This window comes from Pleurodeles waltl, chromosome 11 (assembly GCF_031143425.1).
Source record: "Pleurodeles waltl isolate 20211129_DDA chromosome 11, aPleWal1.hap1.20221129, whole genome shotgun sequence".
NCBI lineage: Eukaryota > Metazoa > Chordata > Amphibia > Caudata > Salamandridae > Pleurodeles > Pleurodeles waltl.
Window position 1 is genome coordinate 227621916 of NC_090450.1, and position 25970 is coordinate 227647885.

Sequence of the window (25970 nt, forward strand, 5' to 3'; positions counted from 1 at the left end):
GTGCAACTCCCGAGGGAAGATTCTTGGCCTCGGGGGAGGATTAATGGTTTCGTACAAAGCATGTCCTCGTGAGCCCTGCCAAGTGGTTGTTGTCCTGAGTACTCAAGCTCTTTCCATTCCACGCTCTACATGCGGTTCTTTGATAATAGATTACCAAAGCAATAAATACCTTTAATTCATTAGGCGTGGTTAAGATCAGGTGCATGAAATCACCTGGTGTGTGTTGTCTTTTGTGGTTTAAAAATTGTGTATTGTGCCAGTATGACATACATCTGTTAGTTCTTCAGTGGGGTGCTAGAGTTGTGTGCCTGGATGAACTGAGTATGTGTTCTTAGTTAGGGTGATGCTGCACCCCAATCCTTTCTCCACCACCCCAGCCCCTCAGTTGGATGGTGGCATGCACTGCTTTTGCACTGGGGGTCCCTGTTAAAGGAAGGGTTACCCTTGCTCTCAGGACAGTTGTCAAGGGCAAGGTGTGCTAACAGTAGGCTGACTCTTCACTGGAAGGCAGATTGCTTGGGAAGCCTGTGTTTCCTATGCTTCATTTTTAAGGCCGAGAATGCAATACCATGACCTACTGCATGCATCTCGCTTGTGAGACGTTATTGTTTACAAAAATAGGGTCTGGAGCCCGCTAGTTGTTTAACGTTTGTTGGTTTGTGATAGTTTTCTTTACAGACGTGTAATTGGTCATGGAAGGCCAAGCATAAATTTCCATTCCTTTCTGTGGCACAGGGACCAAGCACAAATTGACTCAACTTAATCAGTGCCTGTCCACTCCTCCTGACCTCATTGATATGCTGTTTTGTTCTTTTTAACTTCTAGTACCCACTGTGCCCTGCGAACAGAAGGCAGCAGACTTGAGAGTGTGAACCCATGTGTAATGCAGGAAATGTGCCTAGAGCTGTACTTAGACGAGGGTTCAGGAAAAGTGAACTCTCTTTTAGCTGCACGTCAGCATTATTGGCAAATCCTGGAGCTGAAGCAGCATTTTCAAGGTTGTCCGCAAATTACTTTTGTAGATCGGTTTGCTGGCAAAAAATGTGCCAGCAGGACAAACAAATTCAAACTTTAATTTTCTGTAGTTAACTTTCTTTCATTTTTCCAAGTCTTCTTTTCTCACTTTAAAAGGCTCATGATTTGTGTTGTTCATGGGTGCAGATCGCAAAAAGATGACTATCTTGTCCTAAATATTGCAAAGTGACTAACTTTCTTATGTGTGATTTTCGAAATGATGCCTTAACACGCCCCCACTCCAGTCGACCCGACTCCACCTCAGTCCAGTCCAACCCACTGTAAACCACTCCATGCCACTGATGCTGTACTCCACTCTATGCCACTTACTTAATGGCCATGCTAAATAGCAGCCACACTGATGTACAATATGACTACAACACATTTCCAAAGACAATTGCTCTTGCATAGGCGAGACCTATTGGCTTAGCCAATGCTTGTGTTAGAATCTTATGGCAATGATGCAGAGGTGAAGAAACTCCAAATCCTTTGAATCCAATAAAGGATCACAGCTATAGGGGCACTAACCCGAGCTTAACTCTTTATGGAAGTGGGACACTAGATCACGCATTACGTAGGACTTCTCCTTTAGTTCTCATTAGATGGCATTAGATCACTCAGCCAATTGTATCAGTCCTAGCACCAGTTCCCACTTGGCTTGCCTAGTTGCCCGGGAGCTGCTAGCACTAGGGGAAGTGGTGGAACCCCCTTATTTACAGGGTAGATAGTATTTCTTTAAACCTTTGAATTAAGAGGAGGGGATCCCAGTTTCTAGACGTACTGATACATAGGGTGAGGGTAAATGCAGAGGGAGGGAACCCTAGATTGTTTTTCCTGTACCAACTGCAGTCACCTGTTATTTCATTGTCCAATAAACCGCTGGGTGTAGGTTCCTGCTGTGCCTGACTGCAGTAGCACATCAGGGTGGACGTGCTCGGATTAAATGCCTTTGACGTTTTTTCTCAGCCAGATAGCTGTACGTGGAACACAAGGGTTGCATTGTGTGCCTATAAAAGTCTGTTCTGGAAACAACTCTGTGATGGCAAACGTGCCATGTTATGTGTTGTTATCCTGAAAAACTCTGGCAGCTTGTGGATGCCTCTGGATCCTTCCATAAGGGACCTGCTTGTTGGTTCTACACCTTAACCACATTCCATTACGACTGTGTCCTGCACCGTGTGTGTTTTATTTTTTATTAATTTTGCCTACTTTTCACGGTTTTCTTTCACTGCATGCCTATGTCACCTGGTTCTCTTGTTTTCTTCTGACTAATACCTTCAGTTCTATCCTGGTGCGGCTGCGCATTTCCCAACTTAATAATTTTTTTGTTTGTTGTTTTTATTTTTTTGAAAGGGGGGGGTTCACAGATAACTTGCAACTCTGCCTTCTTGACCACAAGCACAGAGGGCCAAGGAAGTCTGTATATTAGGCTTTCACAAGGAAAGCGCCACACACACTAGAGGTACGGTTGAGGGAACTTTGCACCCAATACGCGGGTAATGAGTATCCCTAACAAAGATTTACTGCCCGATGTTTCCCTGCAACTAGGTGTTCTAAGAATAAATCTCCTCTAGGATCACTTCTCTTGGGGGGGGGGGGGGGGGGGGGAAATCTGAATTTAAGATTCCGGGATGTTTGTCACATCACTTTGTGCATTCCTTAGACCCGGTGTTCAGTCTCTTATGCATTGAAAAGTGCTGTGCCATGTTGTGTTCGTGACACGTGGTACAAGGCTGAGCAGTATTGTGTCCCCTACTGACATACGCTCCTGTATGCTTTTGGTGACTGAGACCAGAAGCAGTGTGCTGGTGAGTTTGAGAATACTTTAAGTATTTGGGTATGTGTTTTTTTTTTTTTTTTTTTTTTTTAATCAAATATCATTAGTCAGAAACGGGCGCTGGTTTCAGATATTCACATTTCTCATCCAAGGTCCCACAAAACTAGCTGTAGAAAACGCTTTGTTCGCACACCAAAAGGGCATCTTGTCCATTGAGATTGTTTGTTTGTATTTAAGATGGCACCCACGTCTCTTCTGAAGGATATTGTTCATCTTAATGTTTGTGTTCTTCCCTATTGAGAGAAACTAGACCCTGACCTGCAGTCACTGGGCTCCTCCACAATCTAGTCATTGACGTTAACCGCTAGCTCTCTGCTCATCCTTATTCATACTCCACGCCCTACGCAGGCCAGATCGGTGATGAACGTTCAAGAAAAAAAAAACTGACCTAGAAATGATGTTGGCGAGCTATGGTCCTCTGCCACCGGAGTCCACTTTGCAGAGCTGCAGGCCAGAGAGAGGCGGACATTTCTCACTAGAAGTAGTGCATGAGCAGTCGATCACAATACCTAAATGAACCCAGTGCCCTTCATCGCACCCATCCCTGCCGATAATGTTCCACACAGAACCATAAACTTTGTCAATCTGGGTGTCAGCTGCGTTGCATACCCCACCTCTCTCTCAGCCAAATCGCCCACAATAGACTAACCTAACCTGTGTAGTCGATAAACGCGTGATAAACATTTCCCAGAAGGAAAAGCTGTTCATCAGTTAATAAAGTTGCTTCTGCATAGCGTTCATTACTGTCTGCAGCCGCACATTAAAGTTAAGGGTAGAAATGCTACGATAGAGGGTGGACAGATACAGACAGTACACGCTGTGGAAATGCGTTGTCCAAAACCCTTCCTGTAACATTATTCCACTGGTCTACGTTGCTGGTTTTATTCTACATTGTAGTGTGAGGTGCCCCGCGTGAAGGGCCCAGTCTACAAAGCCTGGTTACCACGGCACTGCTGCCTTTTCTTCTCACGTGGTCACTTATTCCGTGTGCCTGGCCTAGTGGTTGACCAACTCGGTGTCTCGTCCATTTATGCTGTTGTCAGGATTTAAGTATCGGTGTGACAATGGGTTCTTGTTAGGTTTGTTCCGTCTTATTGACGATTACAAAGCTATGCTGTCACCACGAGCTTTGTAGTCATGTGGGGACGGGGATGGGGGTTTACGGTTCCACTTCCTCCTCGTGGGTTTCGGTGAACGCCTCCTGAATGCTGTGAGCTGGTCACTTGGTTCCTGTAGCAGAGTTGAATCAGCGCCAGTGTTTGCCTTAACTTCAAGCGTTTGCTTTGTTAATCGCTGTCAGATAACGTCGCTTGACCTTCCGAGGAGCCCTTGGCACTTGCATTACCGGGGTCTGGTTTTCAACTGTCCCCTCCTCCCATGGCCGAAACCACCAGGATCGGGGGAGAACAATTTAAAGGCCCCTAGCAAAGAAGAGAATACAATTGTTGGGGAGAAGATGTGGCGTTAAGGACAAAGACAAAGACTTTGGAACTGGAAAACCACGTTCGGGTCTCGGCTTCAGCTCAGCCTCCTGGGATTTTGTGCAAGTCACTTCATCTCCCCTTGCCTAAAGGGGGGGGACTAAACACGCGAGCTTGTATAACATAACTGGTGGTCGTATAAAGCGCTTCAATACCTTCGGGTCACATTCGTGCTATATAAAACTACCAAAATAAATAAATCTAGTTGCATTACTGCTTTATCGTTAAAACCAAATGCCTTCTCATCTTTTACGCCAAATATGAGTAAATATTAGCAAGTGAGCAGTTTTCAGGACCACCCCTCGCTCTCGCGTTCGGCCAAGAAGGTATCCCGTCTACCAGTGAAGATTACGAGTTCCCGGTAGCTGCCCGGTATGCGGTGCACACTTTTGCAGCACTGTGACTTGTTCCTTTGAGTGTCGGTTGTGGTGTATGTGCAGTGTGTGCGTGCACTGGAGTAACACTGCGGTAAAGCCCCGCTCCCCGGACACAAACTCAAGGGCCGCAGAAGGTGGTGGCCGCCATCTTGTTCTCGCGAGGTGTACTTACATCTGGCCTCAGGCCTTGCTAGCGGTCCTTTCGGGGCCCATCATTAGAAGATGCTCCGGTAATTCTGGGTCCCACTTACTGAGTACTTGTGCATGACTACGGTGTCCTTGGGCAACCTACATCCGGGTGTGACAGGCAAATGCATCACCCCTCACACATCTCACTAGAAGATAGAATCGTTTATGGAAAAAAAGTCTGCCCATATAATGTGATACGTCAGAGCTATGCAGTGCTTATAGAACACTGGTCAACATGAAGGCAGTCCTCTCAAAGTGCATAACAGCCAATAGCACTTTCTGCCTCTATACTTTTGATAGTCGTAAATCACAAGTGGTGGTCTTTGTATATGGAGTGCCACATTAGTGTCACTATCCCAACTACCCTACTCGATGGTTCATTAGTCAATGGACGTTATTTAAAGGAAGATCAGAGTCCTAACCCTTCCCATAGCCCCCACCCCTCCGCCCAACATCCTCACAAATATTTGAATCCATGATCTGTGAAATGCATACATATCTATCCCACAGCTTCATTTACCCATTAGACTCTTTCGCAGGGGAAAATGTGACTGTGTTCTGTATTTGTAGTCCGTAACTCATTTCTTACGGGCATAATGGTGATATACCAGACATCTAGGCTAAAGTACTTTAACATCACCCTCTGGGAGCCGCAGGCAGTTGAGGTACATACTTATGTTTTGAAGTGCTCTCTTGCAGTTTGTGCCACCAGCATGAATGAACCAGCCCCTTACATTTGGTTGTGCAGTATCCCATTCAGGCGTCTAGTCTGTTTAAAAGTCTGCTTAATAAATGTGGCTTCTTTGACCGGTTTCAATGATCTTGCTGCGTCTTATGTGTAAAAGATCCTGGTGGGCGCCTGCATTACTAGATTACAAGGTCTCCCCAAGTTTGGAGCCTCTTGATGATTTGGGCGATGTGTAGAGGTTGTTCTATTGACCATTGGCACAAACTTCTCTGACCTCCTGCTGCATCCCAATAGATGCCCTGCTTTACCCTATCTTTTCCTGTGGTACTTCCTCACTGCTGCTGTGATTGGTTCTTACGTTTGGCGACAGGTTTGCTGCATAGGTCTTGCTGAGTGGCAGCTTCACTCTTCTTCGCTAGCCATTTAATTCAGCCCGCCACCCTACCCCGCCCAAAGGCCTTTCCATCTTGAGTTAGCAAGAATATCAATCTCAATTTGCTTCATAGTTCTGAGGCCTTGAAAGTGCACTCCTGCCTGCAGCTATCATATAAGTGAGTTGTCCACAAAATGAACTGGCAAGGGTCGTGTATTTCAGAAGTCAACTATGCCAATCCCTGTAGCCAAGTGAGGCCACCAGCTTCCTCTGATGTTGAACCAGCATCATTGTACATGTTTTGTGAGCCAAGAATGCTACTCTTATACCCTGAGTATTCTGCCATTTCCTTGACTAAGATTTTATGAACTGCCCGTATTACATCCCATATTATCTAGCATCTCGCAGCCAACAAACGTGGCTCGATAGCGTTTTAAACCCGACCTTTAATCTCTAGCTGTAGGCTTGCCAAAGACTAGCTTTGAGGTCTGTAACTACATAGTATTCCAGCAATGAAGTCTTCTCTGGCACCAAGGCCCAAATCACGGTGTTCAGCAACATAGACTGGACTTGCAGATTTGATCTGCAAAAAGCTTAATATTACAACACTGAAATGGGAGGGGTATTCTTGTTTGCTCTGAACAGCCAGAAATTACCAATATACAGTTGTATCTAAATAATTGACTAAACTCCTAGTTGTGTTAGGAGTCCAGTAAATCGAATACAGTCCATTTGCACATGTTCCTGGGTGACTGTTTCTTCATGGATGCTAAATGTGTGTGCTGTCTCCAGTCAGACATTTTGTAGCTATCGGGGACTGGGCTTCTGAGTCCTGTGGATAGGATTAGGAAATATTGACAAGGAAAGTGTCACCAGATTGCAAGTTCCTTGAGGAAATTATCTCCTATTTCCATTTCTGCTTATGGAGTACAAGGGAGGTGGAAGCGTGAGGCGAGCCTGGGATGAAGCAGGACTCTGAGACTGGCAGGGTGATCAGGTAGTAGGGTTGAGGGTAAGCACAGCAGCAGTGAAACAGTGCTTTAGGGGTGGACTGGGCAGTCTGTGGATTGATGATCAGGTTAACTGGTCTAGCTCTGGAATGGGTGAGGGTGGCAGTAGTGTAGGTGTGAGTAAACCATGTAGTGAACTGAAATCAAGATGACTTCCATGTATTGCTCGACTCAACTACATGATGGTTGATGGAAACTGAAAGATGCTAAGGCCATCCTTGCAAATCTCATTTGCAAAATAGAACTGAAAAACTTTGTACACTTTTTCAGAAAGCATGGAGCTCGCCATCTCGCACCAGTCCTTCCCTTCTGAGGTAACTTGAACTAGGAGATCAGGTTCCAACATTTTCTGCCCAGTGCAAGGCTTAATGAAGGAATTATCCAAAATCTGGATGTGAGAAGAGCTCTGGCTCTGCAGTAACATCTTGAAGGTGGCCCCACTTGTTCTATCAATTGCAGCTTTAGTGCTCCATTAAGATGGTGTAACCCTGATCGCTCTCTTACTCGGAGAGGGAGCTGGTGCTGGTAAGTTTCTTAGTGCATATCCCGTATTCAGAGGATTAGTGCAGCAGCAGGTGGGTAACTACATTACTCCAGACCATTGCTGTACCGCCAAATGTGGTGAGGCATGGTAAAAAGATACATGGCAGGGAGAGGTTGCCCATGCATGGTCTCTGGTTTCACGGTTTTTAAATCCATTAAACACCAGTTTGAACCACATAACATTGTTTGGATTCGGGGATATGGATAGTTTTGCTCTCGACAAGGATCTGTCTGAGACTGGTAAAAAAAAATGTTTTTTTTATTTTTTTATCTTAATCTAGTATTTATTTCTACTTGTAGGTGGTATAAATTGCAATCCAAACCTGGCAAGAAAGAGAAGGAACGTGGTGAAATTGAAGTTGACGTCCAGTTCATGAGAAACAATATGACTGCCAGCATGTTTGACCTGTCCATGAAGGAAAAGTCCCGCTCACCATTTGGGAAACTGAAGGACAAAATCAAGGGCAAGCGCCAGGATGGGTTCCCTGATACAGCCTCTGCCATCGTGCCAAGCTTCACGCAGCCTGGGGCTGACAGTGATGAGGAGGCCCCTGAGAAAGTGATCAAGAAGAAATCCAAGCTGAAGAATTTGTTCTCCAAGCCTGGCCTGCAAAAGTCCTCGCTGTCACAATCCATGTCTGTTTTGCCTTCGTTCCAGCCAGCACCCCCATCTGAGAAGACTGTCCTCAAGCCTAGCGACTTCTCTTCTAATTTTAACGATGTGCCTTTGTCTTCTGACGGTGAGTCCAACCAGTCAGAAAATTGAGAGATTTTTTGGGTGTTTCCATAATGTGAATCAGCAGTGGACTTGCTACTTTTAAAGTTTTTAGTTCGTTTTAAGTACACCATTACCTGCTGCAAGAGTAAAGTGCTCAGAAGTGGGCAATTTGTCATTGTTCTTTCTTTGTATGTGTGGCCAACAACAAATGACAAAAGACTGAGATAGTGGGGTGAATATGAGCAAAATGTATTTTTTGCCATTTTGGGGGGTGGGGGGGTTGAGCTTGTATATCTTTCATTTTGATTGTCTTTTACAGTTGCTCTTTCTTCAAACTTATCCGTTATTTCTGTTGTCGGTTTTTAGTTATGTACCTTTTTTTTTTTGTAAATAAAAACCCTCATTTCTGTTTTTGACCTCAGAGCCAGAATCTCCCAAAATTGAAGGGAAACCACCTCATTTTCCAGTTATGACTCACAAGAGAACCGTGAGTGCTGACCCAAAGCAGATCAACCAAACTGTTTCTGGTAACTCCAAGAAAGAAGGACTTTCATTCTTCAGCGGCCTGAGGCCCAAGAATGATCCAGTTACGAGATCCAATCTGTGTATTAATGGCAATCACATCTACGATGAAGAAAAAGAGCCAAAACCAGACGCCATGCCAAAGGACACCACCTTAACGTTTACCCCAAAAGTCATTCGCAAAACCCCTTTGTACTCTTCAATTGAGAACTTGTCCACCAAATCCTCTTCATCAGAAAGCCTGTCTTCCAAAACTACTAAAGAGACAGCTGATCATGTGCTTCCTGACAAGCGTTCATCATGGTCTATGTCAAAAGATTCCCTGAAGTCTGTGACCCTTCCATCCTTCAAGTCATCCGCTGGTGAGGAATCTCGAGAGGCTAGCCTTGCAGGGAGCTCAGACCCCTCCAAAGAAATCAAAGAGGCTAAAAAGCCAGACAGCCTCAAGTCATCACTGCTTTCTCTCGTCACTGGGAAAAAAGATAACTCTAAAGGCAGTGAGGTGGAATCTCCAACCCAAGTCCATGGGAAGGATGAGAAGGCAAAATCTGCTGATGTTACTCTGCGGCAATCCCCAGATATCCCATCATCTGAAATCCCCAGCAAGAAAGAGTCCCTTAATCCCTTTGAAGTAGAATTAAAAGAAGAGGAGAAGAAGCTGGAACCTTTTCCTCCATCCACAAGGACACCGAAAACGACCGCTGTCAAACCCAGGTAAGTGTGTTGAGCTTTAGGGTTTGCTTTGAGCCTGTGCTCAAACTATGGCTTTATATTTGCTGCCAGATTCTGCTTAATCAAGTACATGTAATGCCTTTTGGGTTTGGAATTTAAGCGTGAACACTGGAGTTCAGTGTTCTATAAGTTAATCTTTTATAGGGCTTCTAACCGATTTGTTGGCCTTCATTTAGAATTTTGCGATTAGATTTTTGCGAGGTTAAACATGAAGACCTATTAGGTTCATTTGATGACCTGGGTTATGTTTTGCAGAACTATTTGCTGGAATCTTTGGCTGTCATATTATTTACAAGCTGACGCTGACTTTTGGTCTGGTATCCTGCTATCACAGAAGCAGGTTATTTTTGGAATTTCTCCAATGACGTAGCCTGAAAATCTGATAGCATTGAATAAATATTAGGTTGGGACTGCAGCCTTTTTCTTTTTTTCAAAGGCCTGGTTTTCTTTGTTAGTCTGTGCTTCATAGAATAGTTTGAGGTATATTATTGTTCAGCAGATCCTGCCATATGGAGAGTAGACGGTTACCGGGCACTATCCATGGAGTGCACTCGTGGATTACTATCTTCTTCCTTTTATTCACTTGATTATCCAAGTGTAGCAGTCAGGACTTATTCTAGGAAAGTGCAGTAGGTTTGAATCATGGAAACAATATGACGCAATAACATACAAATGCATTTTATAGTCCGAGCTATATATTTCAATAAGAGTAGCTATTTTATGTTTTGGATAAGTAGGTCAGTTACGGTAAATGTTCTGCACCCTAGCTAGAACCACCGTTTTATACTACACATCATATAACATGGGCGTTGATGGAAAAGGTTATCCTTTGGGAGCAGGTATGTCTGTTCTTCGATGTCCTTGGAACGTCCGGCCTCGTACGGTCTTCCTTTTGCCTGTTACAAGTCCATAAGTAAATGGTAAATTCTGTCCTTTGCCTTAGTGGCCGTAGGTGCAGGAGACAACGGATGAGACGTTTTGTCTCGTTAGCTGGAAATCTGAACTCCACAAAACCTATTTCAGGCACATAGCTTCCCCTCTGCAAGCATTTCGGCAGTCAATATGTTGCTCCTTATATCGGTATTATCAATTACCGGTCTATTCTGAGCGGGTCACAAAACTTAATATATCTGCTGGTTTACGAACCAACAAAGGTCCTGCAGGCTACCAATACGTTGCCCTTGTTTCTCATTGAAGTCAGGGCCAACAGAAACACAAACCATTATTGTTATGTGTTTGTGTATATGTATATGTATATATATGTGTGGTGTGTGTGTGTGTGTATATATATATGGAACGACTCTTCTACCTTCTGGCTGAGATTTGTATTATCATAGCAGCCGTCTTGTAGGAAAGGAACAGTAGAATTGCTAAAGTTTGTTTACCCATATGAAATTTAAACTACGTGTTGTAAAATAGTCTTACTTTTTTTTATTTTTTTTTATCTCTTTGGTAAAGAAACTGACTCTGAGTTTTACTATGGGCGAAGGACCGTAAAAGCACAACACCTTCAATATACATGATATAAAATCTAGGAAAGTGTTAATGATTTTAATTCAGTTTTTGGTCCTGAAGAAGGTGGGATAAAGGCCAAGAACTCACTGAATTGCTGCCTCAACACTAAAACCATTTTAGTACTTTAACCTCTTTGCTGCCAGGCCTTTTCCCCTCGTGCTGAGCCATTCTTTGGCTATTTGGGGCAGTTTGCGCTTATGCCCTCATAGCTTTTTGTCCACATAAGCTTCCCATGCCAAATTTGCATCCTTTTTTCCAACTTTCTAGGGATGTTAGACGTACCCAGGTTCCCCTAGAGGAGACCAAGAAATTCACCAAAATACAGCAAACTTTTTTTTTGAATGGGGGTGGGAGGGCTGCAGAAGAAGGAATCTCTGTTTTTTTTTTTTTTTTTTTTTTTTTTTTTTCTCTGAAAATGTCATTAACAAAAAGGGGGGGTTGTTTCCAGGTTTCAGGAACAGGCAGACTTGAATCGGTAAATGACATTTTTCAAAACAATTTTGGCATTTTACAGGGAAATATCCAATTTTTACTAAAAAAATTTTTGTGTGCTTTCAGCCTCCTTCCAGTTAGTGACAGAAATAGGTGTGAAACCAATGCTGGATCCCGGGCAGCTAAACGTTTCTGAAAAGTAGACAAAATTCTGAATTCAGCAAGGGGTCATTTATGTAGATCCTTCAAGGTTTTTCTACAGAAAGTAACAGCTAAAATAAATCAAATATTGAAATTGAGGTAAAAAAAAAGACCCATTTCAGTCCACGTTTTCTTTTATAACTTTTTCCAACTATCGCAGATTTTTTAAAACCATATACTGTTACGTCTGCTGGACTTTTCTGGTTGCGGGGATATATAGGGCTTGTAGCTTCATCTAGAACCCTAGTACCCAGAGCCAATAAAGTAGCTGCAATTCTTTTGGTGACATATAAAGAGTGAAAAATAGGTATCAAGGAAATCTTTGTATTTCTAAAATGAGCAGAAGGTAGTGCCTCATACTAGCATGTGAATTACAGTTAATTTCACCTGTGTGTGGGTAGGCCCAGTGCCCACGACAGGAAATGCCCTAAAACACTACATGGACACATGGAAATTATCAATTACAAAGCTACCTGTTTTAGCAAGAGGGAGGGGGGCACCTGCGTTTTTGGTCCTGGGCTGAGGAGCCACCCGGGGACTACCAAACCCGGACATCTCTGAAAACTATATATCTGAGGGAGTCCAGGGAGGTGTGGCTTGCATGGATCCCCCAGTGTTTTCTCACTGAGAATCCTCAGCAAACCTCAAATTTAGCTAAAAAACAAATAGATGCACTTTTTCCCCTACATTTCTGTGGGGGATCTCTGCACTGGCACAAATATCCTACCACCCAACTTCCCCTCAGTCTTCCGATAAAAATGGTACCTCACTTGTGTAGGTGTGCCAAGTGCCTGTGACAGGGAAGAGCCAAAAACATTTTGAAAATGAGGGGGAACCAAAGCGGGACCGAAATGGCAGTTTGGGGGTGGGGGTGGTGGGGGTGGGGGGGACATGTTTTTAGGATAAGTGGGGCAGAATTTTTATCGGTATACATGTAACAAAGCTGAGTGGTAGGAATTCTGTGGATTCCTGCAAATTCCAGAAGGTTCCATCACAAAAATGTAGGAAAAATTTGTTATTTCAAGCAAAATTGGAGAAAATGGTGCGGAATGCATGCACTCCACCCTGGATTCACCCAGATGTTTAGTTTTCAGATGCGTCTAGGTCTTGTAGACTTTTCTACATGGTAGCGACCCAAAGTCCAAAAAGTGCAGCCCTCACCATTCCAAGTGGGACAATTTTGAGAGTTAGACAAGCTCTCACGGCCCAAATGTAAAACCAAAACCCAAAATAATTAAATGTCCTCTTGCTTGCCATTCAGATAAGATCTTTTAGTGTGCGGGGGTGGGGGAGAGCTGAAAGACTTAACTCCTTCAGTTGGGAATGGGGGCATAACCATGCCCATACTGGTTGGTAGCCACCACCCCATTCTTTTTTTCCTTTTTTTGTTCTTCATTTCCTGGCATCTAGTAGGCTATCTACTCGCCCCAAGGGTGAGTGGATCGGGGGTAATTGCCACCAGTGGGCAAAACAACTTTGTCCCCATTTATTTGGGGTAGGGGTATGGCCATACACCTACCCTTTTTTTCTTTTTTGGGGGGGGGGGGGAGGATCAGATGGGCCTTACAAAAATAGGCCAATCTAAAATGGCCAACACTAATATGCCCCATGGGGAGCGACCCTTGCCCAAGGGGCTGCCCCCACCTCAAACAAAACACACTCCAATCCCTGGTGCCGAAGTGGATTCTGCCCCTCCTGGGGGCAGATCGACCTAAGAAAAATAGGCCGATCTGCCCCCAAGGTGGGCAGAAATGGCCTAAACCCTTGCCTAAGGGTTTGCTCCCCATCTGTTAAAAAAAAAAAAAAGAAAAATAACCTGTGCCTAGTGGTTTCTGCTCCCCTTGGGGGCAGATCGTCCTAATCACAATAGGCTGATCTGCCCCCAAGGAGATGAAATTACTTCACCTTGTGTGGAATTGATGTGAAATAAAAAAAAAAAATTCCTGGTGTCTAGTGGTGTCACAATTGCCCCCCCCCCCCTCCAAAACCCCCATGGAGGGACCCTTTAAAAAAAAAAAAAAGTCCTGATGCCGAGTGGCTTCTGACCCTTCCCCCCCCCCCCCCCCCCCCCCCAGGCAGATTGGCCTAATTGAAATAGGCCAATCTGCCCGAGGGGTGGTAATTAGAGGGAGTGGGGGGGCAGAAAAGGCCTAATGGAAATAAAAATTTCCCTGATGTCGAGTGGGCATTTCTGCAGCCCGATCGCTTTACCATCAGGCTGCAGGAATGCTCAGAAAGACATCGAAGGAAAGGGAAAGATTTTCCTTTCCTTTCATGTCTCTGCCCGCCCCCACCTCCGAAGCTGGGGGCGACCTCTAAGGTTAGCGCTAAATCGCACATCATCAAACGTCACGGAGGTAGGGGAACGTCGGTGGAAGGGGAAGCTTTCCCTCCTCCCTTCCCCCCTCCCCCCCCCCCCATCCCTACCCAGGGGAGGGGGGGTTGGGTGTCCCATGGGGAGAGCGCTAGCGCTCCCCCTGTGGGCTGGGTGCAGGACAAGTTGGTCTCGCCCTCGGCAACTGAGGGCGAGACCAGCTCATCCAGGTCACCGAGGGGTTAATTGTATACAGTTTATTTATTTATTTTTTGGGACTAAACGTTTTGGATTATGTAAATTATATTAAAACATATCATGAGTATTATGTTAATTGTATTAAATAATTATGAGATACTAAATATTGTGTTTGGGGCATAATTGGCTACCTTTGACATCAAAGTTATATCTGTTCTTAGGTTGATGATAATTAAGCATCCACATGGCAAAAGATTTGACTTAAACAAGTACAGGAGAAAAACGTTTGTATTGGTCACAAGCCAGAACCTGGGATGTAAGGAGAAAAGACCTTTTGGAAATGGAGTGATTGTCGTCCCACAAAAGTAGATGGTACAGGGTGAATCCGCATAATGCACATTCCACACAAATGCAGTCCTGGAATCTTTTACTGCTTTTCTTCTGTCTTGCAAAGCAGACGTCTTTAGGTTGGTACCATCTCTTGGGTTTGCAAGGTTTGTACTGGGGGGGCTTCAGTGAGATAGTCCCTCCTAATTGGGGGATACCGCCTTCACACAGAAAGTGGAACAGGTTCCTTTTCTTCCAGGGCATACACCAGCATGGTGTCCATTGACATTTTAATTCCGATCCCATTTTTTGGAGAATGATGGTATAGTTGATTCAAACAATCCAGTTTCTTGTTCATAGTTTAACACATGTGAAGCACAGCAGTCTAGCTTTTGCACCCTGTCTTCAAGGTTGCAGGTGCCTAAAGCTACTACTTTTCTACAATGCCATCTTCTCCCAACCTACCCAACACCAATCAATGTGATTTCCCAAGCCTGCCGGCGGCTTTAAAAATTAAGTTGCTTTGCTGGTCTTTTCAGCCAGTCCTTGTTTAGTGTGGAGGACAGTATTTTAATGTTTTCATAAATTAGTCTCTTAAATTTTTGGATCTAAATCAAACTTTCCTGATAGTGCTCTGCTGCTTTTCACCCACCATTCTCAAAACTAAGGCCAGAAGTTGAAACATATAGCCTCAGTGAGGGAATAATTTATTCCATTACCACTCAAAGTAAGGTCTAAGTTCAACAAAGTTAATCAAAATGCTGATATTGTTCGGGCCTTTTTATTGTGACGTGTGTATATTGCCATAAGCTACATTGGTCTACCATAGATCTACTTCCTAAAAACTGTCATAAATAAAAATTGTTCCAATTTGACATTTCCTAGAGCTGAAATTAAGTAGTCTTAATTATGATAAAAGCTACTCCCACCCATCTCCCCTCTAATATAGTCCAGTATTTCCAAAGAGGGGTTCTGGTCAAATCCTAAACCTAGAAGCCGACAGTGTTTGGTGAATGTCACCGGAGCTCCAAGATGGGAATAGAAGACCATATTTCACATTATCTCTTACGTATTTTTATGTAACTTTTTTTTTTTTAGCTTGGGGGGTTTACGGTTTTTGTTTAAAGTGCAGCTAAGAGTGGGCCCGGACCAAAGCTAAGGGGAGTGTGTGAGCCTAATTTTTCCATTAATTTGACAACAATCGATTTGATACAATGCTCTCAGTGGTTTGTGCATAAATAGGGATAATTGAAGATTTTAGAAAAATACTGCTTGTAACCTAGCTCACACAAATGGAAAATAATACTGATGGGGAATATTCTGCATTATTTGAAGTCTTTGATGCATAATTTAGATAACCTTGCTGCATAACCCCAGAAACAAAGCTCTTCGGAGTGGCCTGGGAGCTTTCTTTATGATGATCCCCATATTTAAGAGGGAACTTTGAAACTTTTTTGGTATTTCATGGATCCCTGTGAAATGTGGGTTTTTACTCCTTCAGACCAGGTGACTTGTGCAGTATAATCAGCCAAATCCATAAAAGAGAAAAAACAAAACTATTTTTTTTTCTTTCACTGCTTGAATCGTATTTTCTTTTACTCTCAGACCGCCTATGACTGTATAATCCCATCATATAGAACTGGTGTCTGTTACGGTTGTTTTCTCTTCATCAAATCCTGAAGGCATTTTTGAAGCAATGTGTCTATAGATTTATTTTTGGTGTCCTTAATTGGTTGGAGCACAGTTGTTTTATTGGATTTGGCTGACTAATGTAGTCTTTATATTGAGGCGTGCAATCCCTTTACTGCTCTATTGAATTAGTTCCCATTTTCTTAAGTTTTATCTGGTGGGATCAGGGAATTGTTGTAATCAATGCAATTTGGCCACCTAAAATGTGCAAGGAAGCCTTGTGTATTTAAGTAGGCTTCCTTTTTCTTGAGGCGGCTTCTCCTGTGCCAATTTGTGTTTTTCTACCTTCAATAGAAATCAGTTTTTAGTTAGTTTGAGGAAAAGGTGCCAGATATTTTGATTCTAGAGGTTGCTCGACTGATATTTCTGTCCTGCTGTGTCTAACAAGAGAAAGGCTGCAGAAAAGTCTATTTTTGGTCGGTTGTATTGCAGTGTTTGCCTTCTCTACTCTGGTTAGCTGGTGATGTGTCTACCTTGGCTGTAGACACCAGGAAGCAGAATGAAGTCACATTACGTGGTTTGTTCCTCTTCCCTTCTGTGGGAAGTGGCTAGGCTAATTTTAATTCTTGGTTTGTAGCCTCGTGACTCACAGCTTATATTTACATGAATACAGTAAACTTTGAACACACCCTGCCATCAACTGCGTTCTGTGTGTGAAGGTGTGTTGTCAAGTCTGCCAGGTGACTGACCTGCAGATCTTTTATTTTGTCCTTTTTCCACAGACTGGACGTGTCTTCGGGGGCTGAAACCAAAGCCAACCTTAATTCTTCTTCTTCCTCTGTGACTGTTCCCTCTCGCTCTCCCTCTGCACTACTTTCCATTGACCAAGAGGATCCTTTCGCTTCTGTCCCTGTGGTGTCTGCACGGCATAGCCCACCTAAGACTGAGAGACCTGATGATCTGAATTCTCCTCTCACTGTTCAAAATGTTTTTCTTTCCCTGCCTTCTGCCCCGAACTCTTCTTTCCCAACAGAGGCCCTGATCACACCAGAGACTAGATCTCATTCACCCAGACCAGCATCTGATGGTGAATTCATACAGACTTCTGAACAGTTTATGACTTCGCCAAGGAGGGCCTTTGAGACCAAGGAGGTGCAGCCCTTTGCTCCCTTAAATGATAAAACAACTAGTAATAAGAGCTCTGTCAAGTCCCTTCTTGATCAACTTAAAGGCAAAAAGACAGGCCACATGGCCGATCAGTTGGAGAATGCAGGGCACCTTGATATTGAGGCACCTGCCTCAAAAACAAATCCGCTGCAAGAAGAAAGGCAGGAGTTCTCCTTAGGGAGTGATGGGGCACACAGCCCATATACTGCCTCCTTAAAGGCGAATGTACAACAAAGTAACCTAGAAGAAGCACTGGTAGGTGGTGAAGACAAAGAGAATGTGTTTGACAAGGCACGCAAGACGTTAAAGGGTAGGGATGTTGGTAATAGCTTAGCTTCAAATGAATCAAAGACTAGCGTTCCCACGCATGTTCCACATCACACAGATTTGCCTCAAGCTCATACGTCTCCAAAGAGAGAGATCGAGAAACCCATTCCTCCTGCACAAGACGGGCCCTTTAAGTTTAAGAATATAGAGAATGGACCGTCTGTAACATTGGGGCATGAACAGCCAGTGAGAAATGAAGACCTAGGGGAAATTGTTCCAAGGCCAAAGCCAAGGGCGCAAATCATGTTATCTAAAGTAGCTTATGAGGAAAACTCTAATGTAGACCTGCCACTAGCAAGTGCCCCACCGAAGCCGGCACCAAGAAGTGCTGCAAAACTGAACAAAAATACTCCTGAGGCTACCACAAACATTTGGGAGCCCACCCAAAGTACTACCCAGTCCTCCCCAAAACATCATGAAAACATAGCTACAGATGTATTGAGCTTTGAAGAGGAGGATTTTTCCAGTTCTGAAATGAAAATAGCTTCTCCAGTGTTGGTGGATTTGAAGTTCAGGCATGATGAGTTGCCTGTCATCCCTGAAAATCCAGAAGTGATGTCTGATGAGGAAACTTTACATAGCCAGGTAAGGCCCTCTGCCCAGGATCCTTCCAAAGTTGGACAAACGGACAGAGCTGTAAAATGTGGAGCCCAAAATGAGTTTTTTTCCATTCAGTCAGCTGTTGAAGAGAGACTGACTCCACAGCTACAAGAGGACACTCTTGAACACAAGCCAGAAATGCAGAACAAATCTGTAAATGGCTACAAACCCCAGAGTTCAGATGTGTCTGTGGAAAGCAGTAAACGGGTAGATTTTCCAAACAAGGAAGACCTCAGCTATGATCCCATGCAGGGATGTAGCAGGCGCCATGATCTAAACGATAGAGAAATGAATAATTCCCCACAAATGGCAGACTTATCTAATCCTAATGGCTCCCTGTCTCCTTCTCTTGCATCTCATTCTTCCATCTCCCTGCTGTCTAATCCCTCCAGTGCTAAGGAGACAGACTCTCCGACACGTCCACCAGCAGAGGGCTTTGATAGAGCCGAGGGCACTGGCAAGAAGAAGCTTCTCCGGGCCTGGGTTTCACCCTCTGAGACACCTCCACTTCAGACTCCTCCGAGTGCAAGTGTGGCAGCCAAGCTCAGGTGAGCGATTTTGGAAGGTACTGTCTCTATGGATCTTGCCTTTTTTCAGCATGGTTGCATATGGTAGTGCAGCTCATTTCAATCAAGACGTCCCCGCTCTTGAAAAAGTTGTGATCTCCTCTGGCACAAGTTTGATTCTCATATGGTATGTAGATGTTGCAGACCTAAGTGAGCGGCATGCTGGGGACTGGAAATACCATCTGCCGTAGGGACACTTACTGTGTGAAAGTTGTGTGTGTTATTTCACAGATGAACATCCCTGTGCCTTGTCACATTTGCGATTGTGTGGCAATGCATATAAGCATAGTTCCACTTGAAAGCACCTTCTGCTGATTTATGTGATCTTGACACCATGACGGTAATTGTTTCATTCATGAGCAGCTTTTTCCCCCTGCTTGGATTTTTTTTTTTTTTTTTTTTTTTTTTTTTTTAACCGTACTCCCAACGCCTTTGGTCTTTCTGAACTGCTCCTTTTCAGGTCAGTCGTAGGTATTTAGAAACGGTAGGCGATAATAATATTCCGTAAATAATCACACTTACTTGATTCAAATAGAAAACGTTGTGCATATATTCTGGTGAATATGCTTTCTTTTGTGGTTTCTCTTAAAATTATCTACTTGGAAAAGTCCACTGACATCTTTCATTTATCGGCAGCTGTTGAATCCAGTTATTTTAAATCTAATTTTTAGTTTGTCTTCTCAGAGTTCCACAAATTAGGAATCTTCTGGAAGTTTAGGATTGAATGTGCACCAGCATGTTGTAGTGCTCTACCTTGGCGTTTAGTGTTACGGCAACTCAATTCGAGCCTGTGCTCTCATGCAACTTAAGGTCTCTTTCATGCAATAGCACTCCGTGTTGCCACCGCAACCATTGGTGGAAAGTACACATTTCACAAACGTTACTGCGTATAGTTATTAGTGGATGTAAGGAAGTGCTGGAAAATCGTCGAGGCGTTTTTCATCATTGTTTCCTCTGTGGCACTTAGCCTTTGATCTCTGATTTTGCTTTTCGTTATTGAAGTACATGCGACATTTGCCTGCTTGATGTTAAAAGGGTTATATGGAGGCTGCTGGGTCCGGTTTTCGAGTACATCTGTCTGTACATTGGAAGTAATCGGAGCAGGGTGTATTTTTCTGCCTTTTGTGGATTGATTGCATTACAATGCACGATGGACTTTTTTGCATCCCAAATGTACACGGATTCATCGCACATTACATTCTTTTTTCCTCGAAACCGTGAATAGAGAGCAATTGTGTTTTTATTTTTCATCGCAGCAAGCTTAAAAAATATATTTTAGTGCCGAAAAAATCAGATTCACCACATGATCTACTTTTAAAATTGTTTTATAATGGAATATCCCTAAAAACATGAAACTCATTTTACACCTGAATATTCGGGTAGATTTGCACGAAGTAGGTACAGCAGGATCCGATCTCCATAATACTGCCAAATCGTTCAATTCTAGCCCCGCCCCCCCAAGACCCCCCCTTCTTTTTCCTCAATAGGGGCGGTGTGGGCGGTGGGGGGAGCAAATGTTATCTTGTACCTTTGTATAATTGTAAACCTACGCTCTACTCTTTTGGCTAAAATTGACACCCCCCTTTTTTTTTTTTTTTTTTTTTTTTTTTTTTTTTTTTTGTTGTTGCTAATTTTCACTACTCTGTTTCCTTCAGTGTTGTATTCAGGTATTTTCACGTTGGCGGTCTCAGTAAGAGGAATTGGCAGGTTGCACTATTAGTCCTACGAGTTTATGTAGGATTCTTGTGCCTTGGATTGCTTAAATGATTAACTTTTTAAAATACCGTTTCCATAACACGTAATGCTTTTTATTGTATTGCATAGATGTCTCATCAGGAGGTTGAATATTACTTCCTGCTACCATCCCCCAAATACCCCCCCTCCCCCAAAAAAACAAAAAAGCTTTTCCGTAATAGTCCGCTTTCGTGCTTGCTGCTAACCATCACCACAGGTGCTTCTCATCTCTGATCTAGTGCATCTGGGCCCCCTGCCATGTGCCCAGGACCTTTGTGTGATATGTTATGTCACAGACTACCTGAGGCTCACATTTGTGTTTCTTGTGTTTCAGAACGCACCCTGTGAAACCCATGAGCTCCAACCAGGTGAAAGCACAGAACTTAGGAACGGCCATGAAAAACCAAGACCAGATATTCCACGAAGTCAAGGTAGGTTGGCGGGCTGTCTGTAGAGCAGCTGGTGAGCAAACACCCCTTTTCCTGTGGAAAGGGGTGAGGACCAGCAGAAATATTTACTGATGTGATCGTAAGGGGTTGTGCAATAAAGCTAGGTGAGGATATTGGTCTGATCTTTGTCATCCCTGGCCAGGTTCTCAGCAAAGAAGGAAATTGGGGGTGCCTACATCTGTTTCTGAATGTGTCTCGGCTGTACTGGTGTGCTCACTCCCACCAGGAATACAGTACTTTGACACCACACATTTTGTTGGAAAGTGTCTCCAGTTGTGTACATTTTGTTGATAATTTCTACCTGACCCGGTTTCGTTTTTTTTCTGTTGGGCTGGTATTCCCCAATTAATGAAGCTTGAAGTGAATAAAACCCTTCACTATCACGGTGACTCTGCATTGGTTGAGTCCACTTAAAAACAGTGTTTCTTCTGATCTTGTGAGACTGTAAAACCTCATCAAGTGACTGCTTTTTTTGGGTACGTCTTTTAATATTCGCTCACAGAAGCACTTTCAGTCTGGTCATACAAATTGACAGCTTTGCATAGCTTGTGACCCACTCTACCATAGTCCTCCTGGTCTTTCAGTGCACTAGGCCCTAAAAAGGCAATCTCTACATTCAATCATTTTTAGAAGGTGTCATCTTTTTGCATTGGACAAATCTTACAGGACCAGTAAAAAGTAACACCATTAAAATAAAGGAATGCAAAAGAAACGGTAGTGACATTAAGCTTTTTCTCAAATGCTATGCGTAGTCAGACTCCAATCTATGAACACCTCAGCCCTTGCTAGCCCATGATCTAAACTCATTCAAATTGGGATGGGAGACAGATCCAGTGATATCCTTCAGATTATTTGCTGTAGCTTCTCCATGGAGATGCTTGCTGTTTGTTTGACTGCTCTGTTGTAGTAACCGTTCCATTGATCTTTTTAGGATTTTAATCTGTGTCCTTCCTTTCATGCAGAAGTATGACCCGTCTGACCCAGCAGCAGCCTATGGGCAACTAACACATGACGAACTGATCCAGCTGGTCTTAAAGCAGAAGGACACCATCAGCAAGAAAGAGACACAAGTACAGGCATTGGAGGAGTACATCGACATCCTGTTGGTGCGCGTGATGGAGGAGACCCCGGGCATCCTGGCCAACTTAACGCAGCTTGGAAAAGCAGGGAAAGTATAGCAGTCCTAGCCCCAACCCTACTTAATCACCCCCAGTGGACAAAGCTAATCCAACAACGGTGCCCTTTAGACTGTGGATACATGGAAGCCCTGTGCACTAGCACTGTCCTTACGACCTCTGCGGCATGCGTGGGAACACTTATGATATGTGTACTCTGCAGGTCATTAGAAGCAGGTTAATAATTACCTTTCTTTGTAGACATTTCGTTCGTTATTATTTTGTGCCCTGGGCCTCTGTGCACACTTCAAATATTTTAAGAGCTGAAAGGCATGGGGACAAGATATTTATCACCTCACTCAATACAGTGACTTGCGATTGAGTGTTTACTAGCTGGAAAATGGTTGACTATTACATTACTAATTCTCCTCAATGTTTTTGCAAGAAATTATAGGTTTAAAGCACACAGAACATTCTTCTTGCTAATTCTAGCAAGGAATTTGCATTCAGTCAATCTTCCACGCTCTATTTCATAAAGAGGTGCTGGTTTTGCTTCCTCCCCTTTTTAGGCTTTGATCATTCTACATAGACATCCGTTCCAAAATGTTACAATGCACTGGGAGCTTGTTGAGGTAGTGAGTGCAGTTCACCTTTTTATCACCAAATATAAGGTATTTGTGGATAAATGCTGTTCTTTTCGGATGAGTGCTTTCTGCTGGAGGTTTTCAGAGATGCCTTATGTAGAAGCTAAAATGGGAATCTCTGACACTCCAGGAAAGGTCTTTAGTAACAAACACCTTCCTTGCTTATTCTCTCTCCCCAACATTATGCTCGCCTATTGTTCTTCCCCCTTATACCCCTCACAAGCGAATGCTTCTACACTACAGAGGAACTGAATGAAACTGAGGTTCCTTATGTGAGCGGGGCGGGGGGGCAGGGTGGGTTGGTGGGTGGGGTGGGTGTTATGATGATGATCTGGGGGTGCAGTACCAATTGAGTTTTCTTAAACCGAAGAGGCACATTGATTGAAATGTTTCCATCCCTAATCTCTTTACCTTGAGTTTCTATGATCATGCACCAAGGATCTTGTTTTTTCAAGGCTTTGTAGGCCCTGGAGCACCAAGAATGTGGCCTTACACTGTAAATATGCTTCTCGCTGTATTGAAAACACCGCACAAGCTATAGTGAGCAGTCCACCTATCCGCCAGTAAACTGTGTCCTAATGTGCACTTCATGGTAAGTGTTGTGGTGTGCATCCGCTGCAGCCTGTAGAGCGTAGGCACATTGCAATCAGACTGCTTTAAAACTCGCACAAAAAGCAGGTTCTGTGCCAAAGAACGTTCTGTCCTTGTTGCATTTGCTGGAGGATATTTTTTTCCTATTACGTAATGCAATTCTCTGCTCGGTGAAGTGAAGGCGAAGAACGGGTTATCCTACTCCGTGCTTGAGTCCCAGCGTCTTAGGCATTTTGTCAAGGTGCTGGCTTGGAAACATTGACCTAATTGGCCTGACTACGGTGGTCCGCCCAAGCGTGCAGGGTACTGACCCAGTTTTTACTGCACTCTGAAAATGTAAGTTCTCCTACTATTATGAGTGAGGATTTTGGCTACAAAAATGAGGACTTCAGGTCAGAACTTCCCAAGAAAGTAGTACGGTAAACTTCTTTTTTTTTTTTTTTTTTTTTTTTTTTTTTTTTTGTCAGTCTTAATGTACATTTTACAGCAGAACCAAATCTACATAGATTCAGTTGAGTGTGTGTCGAATTGAAGTATAACTCCAAAGCTTTTTGTGCACACATGGCCTGTATGCTTCTAGGTAGAAACAAGTTCTTGTACCCTAATAGCACCGGGTATGCAGTGCGTTTGTGACTGAGAGCGTAAGAAGTGTGAATGCTCGAAGACAAATGTGCACAACAAGGGACCGCTTTTGTTAACTTCCGACCCATGTCCTGCCCTCTGGCAACAACTGATTTCTAAATCTGGCACTTTATGCTGGCACTGTGCTGTCTAGGTATACATGAAGAATATCTAACTTTATTATTATTATATATATATTTTTTTAGCTTGGGTGACCGAAGACAATCTGTCCTTCCACTGTTCTAGAACTCAAACACCCACCCTTTCTCTTGCCTTTTCTTCTCTTGGGTGAAAAGATGCATTACTTTCAGTGAAAAACTATAGTACGTACCAGTTTGATGTACAAGTGTGGATGGGAAGCCCACTCTTTCCTGCTGTACCAACAGGTGCTTTATTGTGCTGCGGAGATCGCACCTTGCAGTGACCACCATTAAAACATAACTTAAACTGGTTACTAAACGCCTGTCCATTGGCAGAGAAGAGATTCATAAGCCGACATGGTTTGTCCATTTTTGAAGAACTGTCGGCTTTTTAGGGTTTGTGCTCATTCATCGTTTTTTTCGAAAATGGCGCTTTTTGGGTTAGTGAGGGCCAGAGTGGATAGTAACAACCTATGCATTCTCCTGAGAAAGGAAATGTTAAGATTTAATACAAACACATATTTTTGCACTAAATGCTTCCGTGTAAACAGTATGAAAAGCAATAACTTTATCAAAACAAAAAATTATTCTGCCCGTGTTTTTTACGCTAGGTTAAACCAATACACTTCTTTGCCATAGGTCCGTCACTGGGCCTCTTGTTTTGACAATGGTCATTTGCTGAGTATCTGGGAGAGGAATTTAGTCAGCGTGTATCTGTGTGATGTTTAGGGAGATAGAGGGGGCCTATTTATTTTTAAGTTGCACTTTACTACTGTATTAAACTGTTTATGATGTCTCCCTCACCCACCCACCCCCACCCTCCCTTATTAGTTGGTTAAACCGAGAGACCTGTTATGCTGTCTTTCAACTGTGAAGACTGATTAGTTTATGTAAAGGAGTGTGAACCTAGATGTGATTTGTTCTTGTACAGCGCAGTATTCAAGTCCGCTGTGTTTTCTTACTCTTCACAGCGCTTTCTTTAGTCTTTGCTGTATTTTTTCACATGGCAGATGGGCCGCTGTTTCCTTTAATAGGTATGTGTAATTTGCAGCTCAGTGGAGGATGTTTACAAATTGGTACTATTGCTCACTCCCAAAAACAAGACTTTCATACGTCAAGAATTTGTTGGCTGGACATCTGAGAGCTCTGAGTTGATGAGGTTAAGGTTTATTTGGCTTATTCCGACAGATCTATAAATCTGCCTTGATATTTGAAGGGCATGCACAAACCTTAAAAGTGAACAGCTCCCTTTTACTGACCGTAGGAGTGACTATATGTACCACATGTTACCACCCTAAGCTGAATTGGTAGGACTGCAAAATATTAACGGCATAAGAACATAGAGCTGACCAGCTAGAAGCAGCTGGGTGGAAAGTCTCTTGGCTCAAGGGTCTGTGAATAGATGATATTTTGTTCAGTGTGGCTGTGCAAACTGGCTGAGATGAAAAATTGGTGACTGCCTTGGTCAACGTACGGTGGATCAGGTCAGATGAAATCAAATGTCTAAGAATATTCCAGTCCTTTGAAGCAATCTTTACGTGCATGAAAATCAAGTGTATCTGCTAGAAGTTTTCTGTTTTCATGATTTTAATGGGTGGCATTTGTCAATGAGGGTTGCTCCATTTGTAAAGCACAATCCCTTTGCACTGAGTTTTCTGTTCTGAAAGTGGAGAGTAGGACCTTTTAGAAACTGTAAACAGTCTCTTGCTTGAGTACAGTGTGTTACAAAACTGCTCCTTTAGGTGACTTCTTGTTTGGTTTTGAAGGGCAAGGGCTTTATGTAACCCTTGTAAGGCCACATCACTTTGGGTTTTGGACTCTAGGAGGGATCGTCTTATTTTCTATGCAATTGAAAACATTTTCTATCTGATTTGTAACCAGATTTAATTACCCAACAGTTCAATCAATTTGATAGG

The 25970-nt window shown here is 43.4% G+C and overlaps 1 protein-coding gene across 1 annotated transcript in view; it reads left to right on the forward strand.

The window, feature by feature from the left end:
- The window catches only part of RAB11FIP1 (RAB11 family interacting protein 1), a 49320-nt gene extending 26336 nt beyond the window's left edge, over positions 1–22984 (forward strand). The window contains exons 2-6 of the mRNA XM_069213451.1: positions 7813–8252; positions 8653–9466; positions 16883–18742; positions 20829–20925; positions 21906–22984. Coding sequence (XP_069069552.1) covers positions 7813–8252; positions 8653–9466; positions 16883–18742; positions 20829–20925; positions 21906–22121 — 3427 coding nt within the window. The 3' untranslated portion in view covers positions 22122–22984. The remainder of the gene's footprint in view (positions 1–7812; positions 8253–8652; positions 9467–16882; positions 18743–20828; positions 20926–21905) is intronic.
- Positions 22985–25970: the final 2986 nt, after the last annotated feature.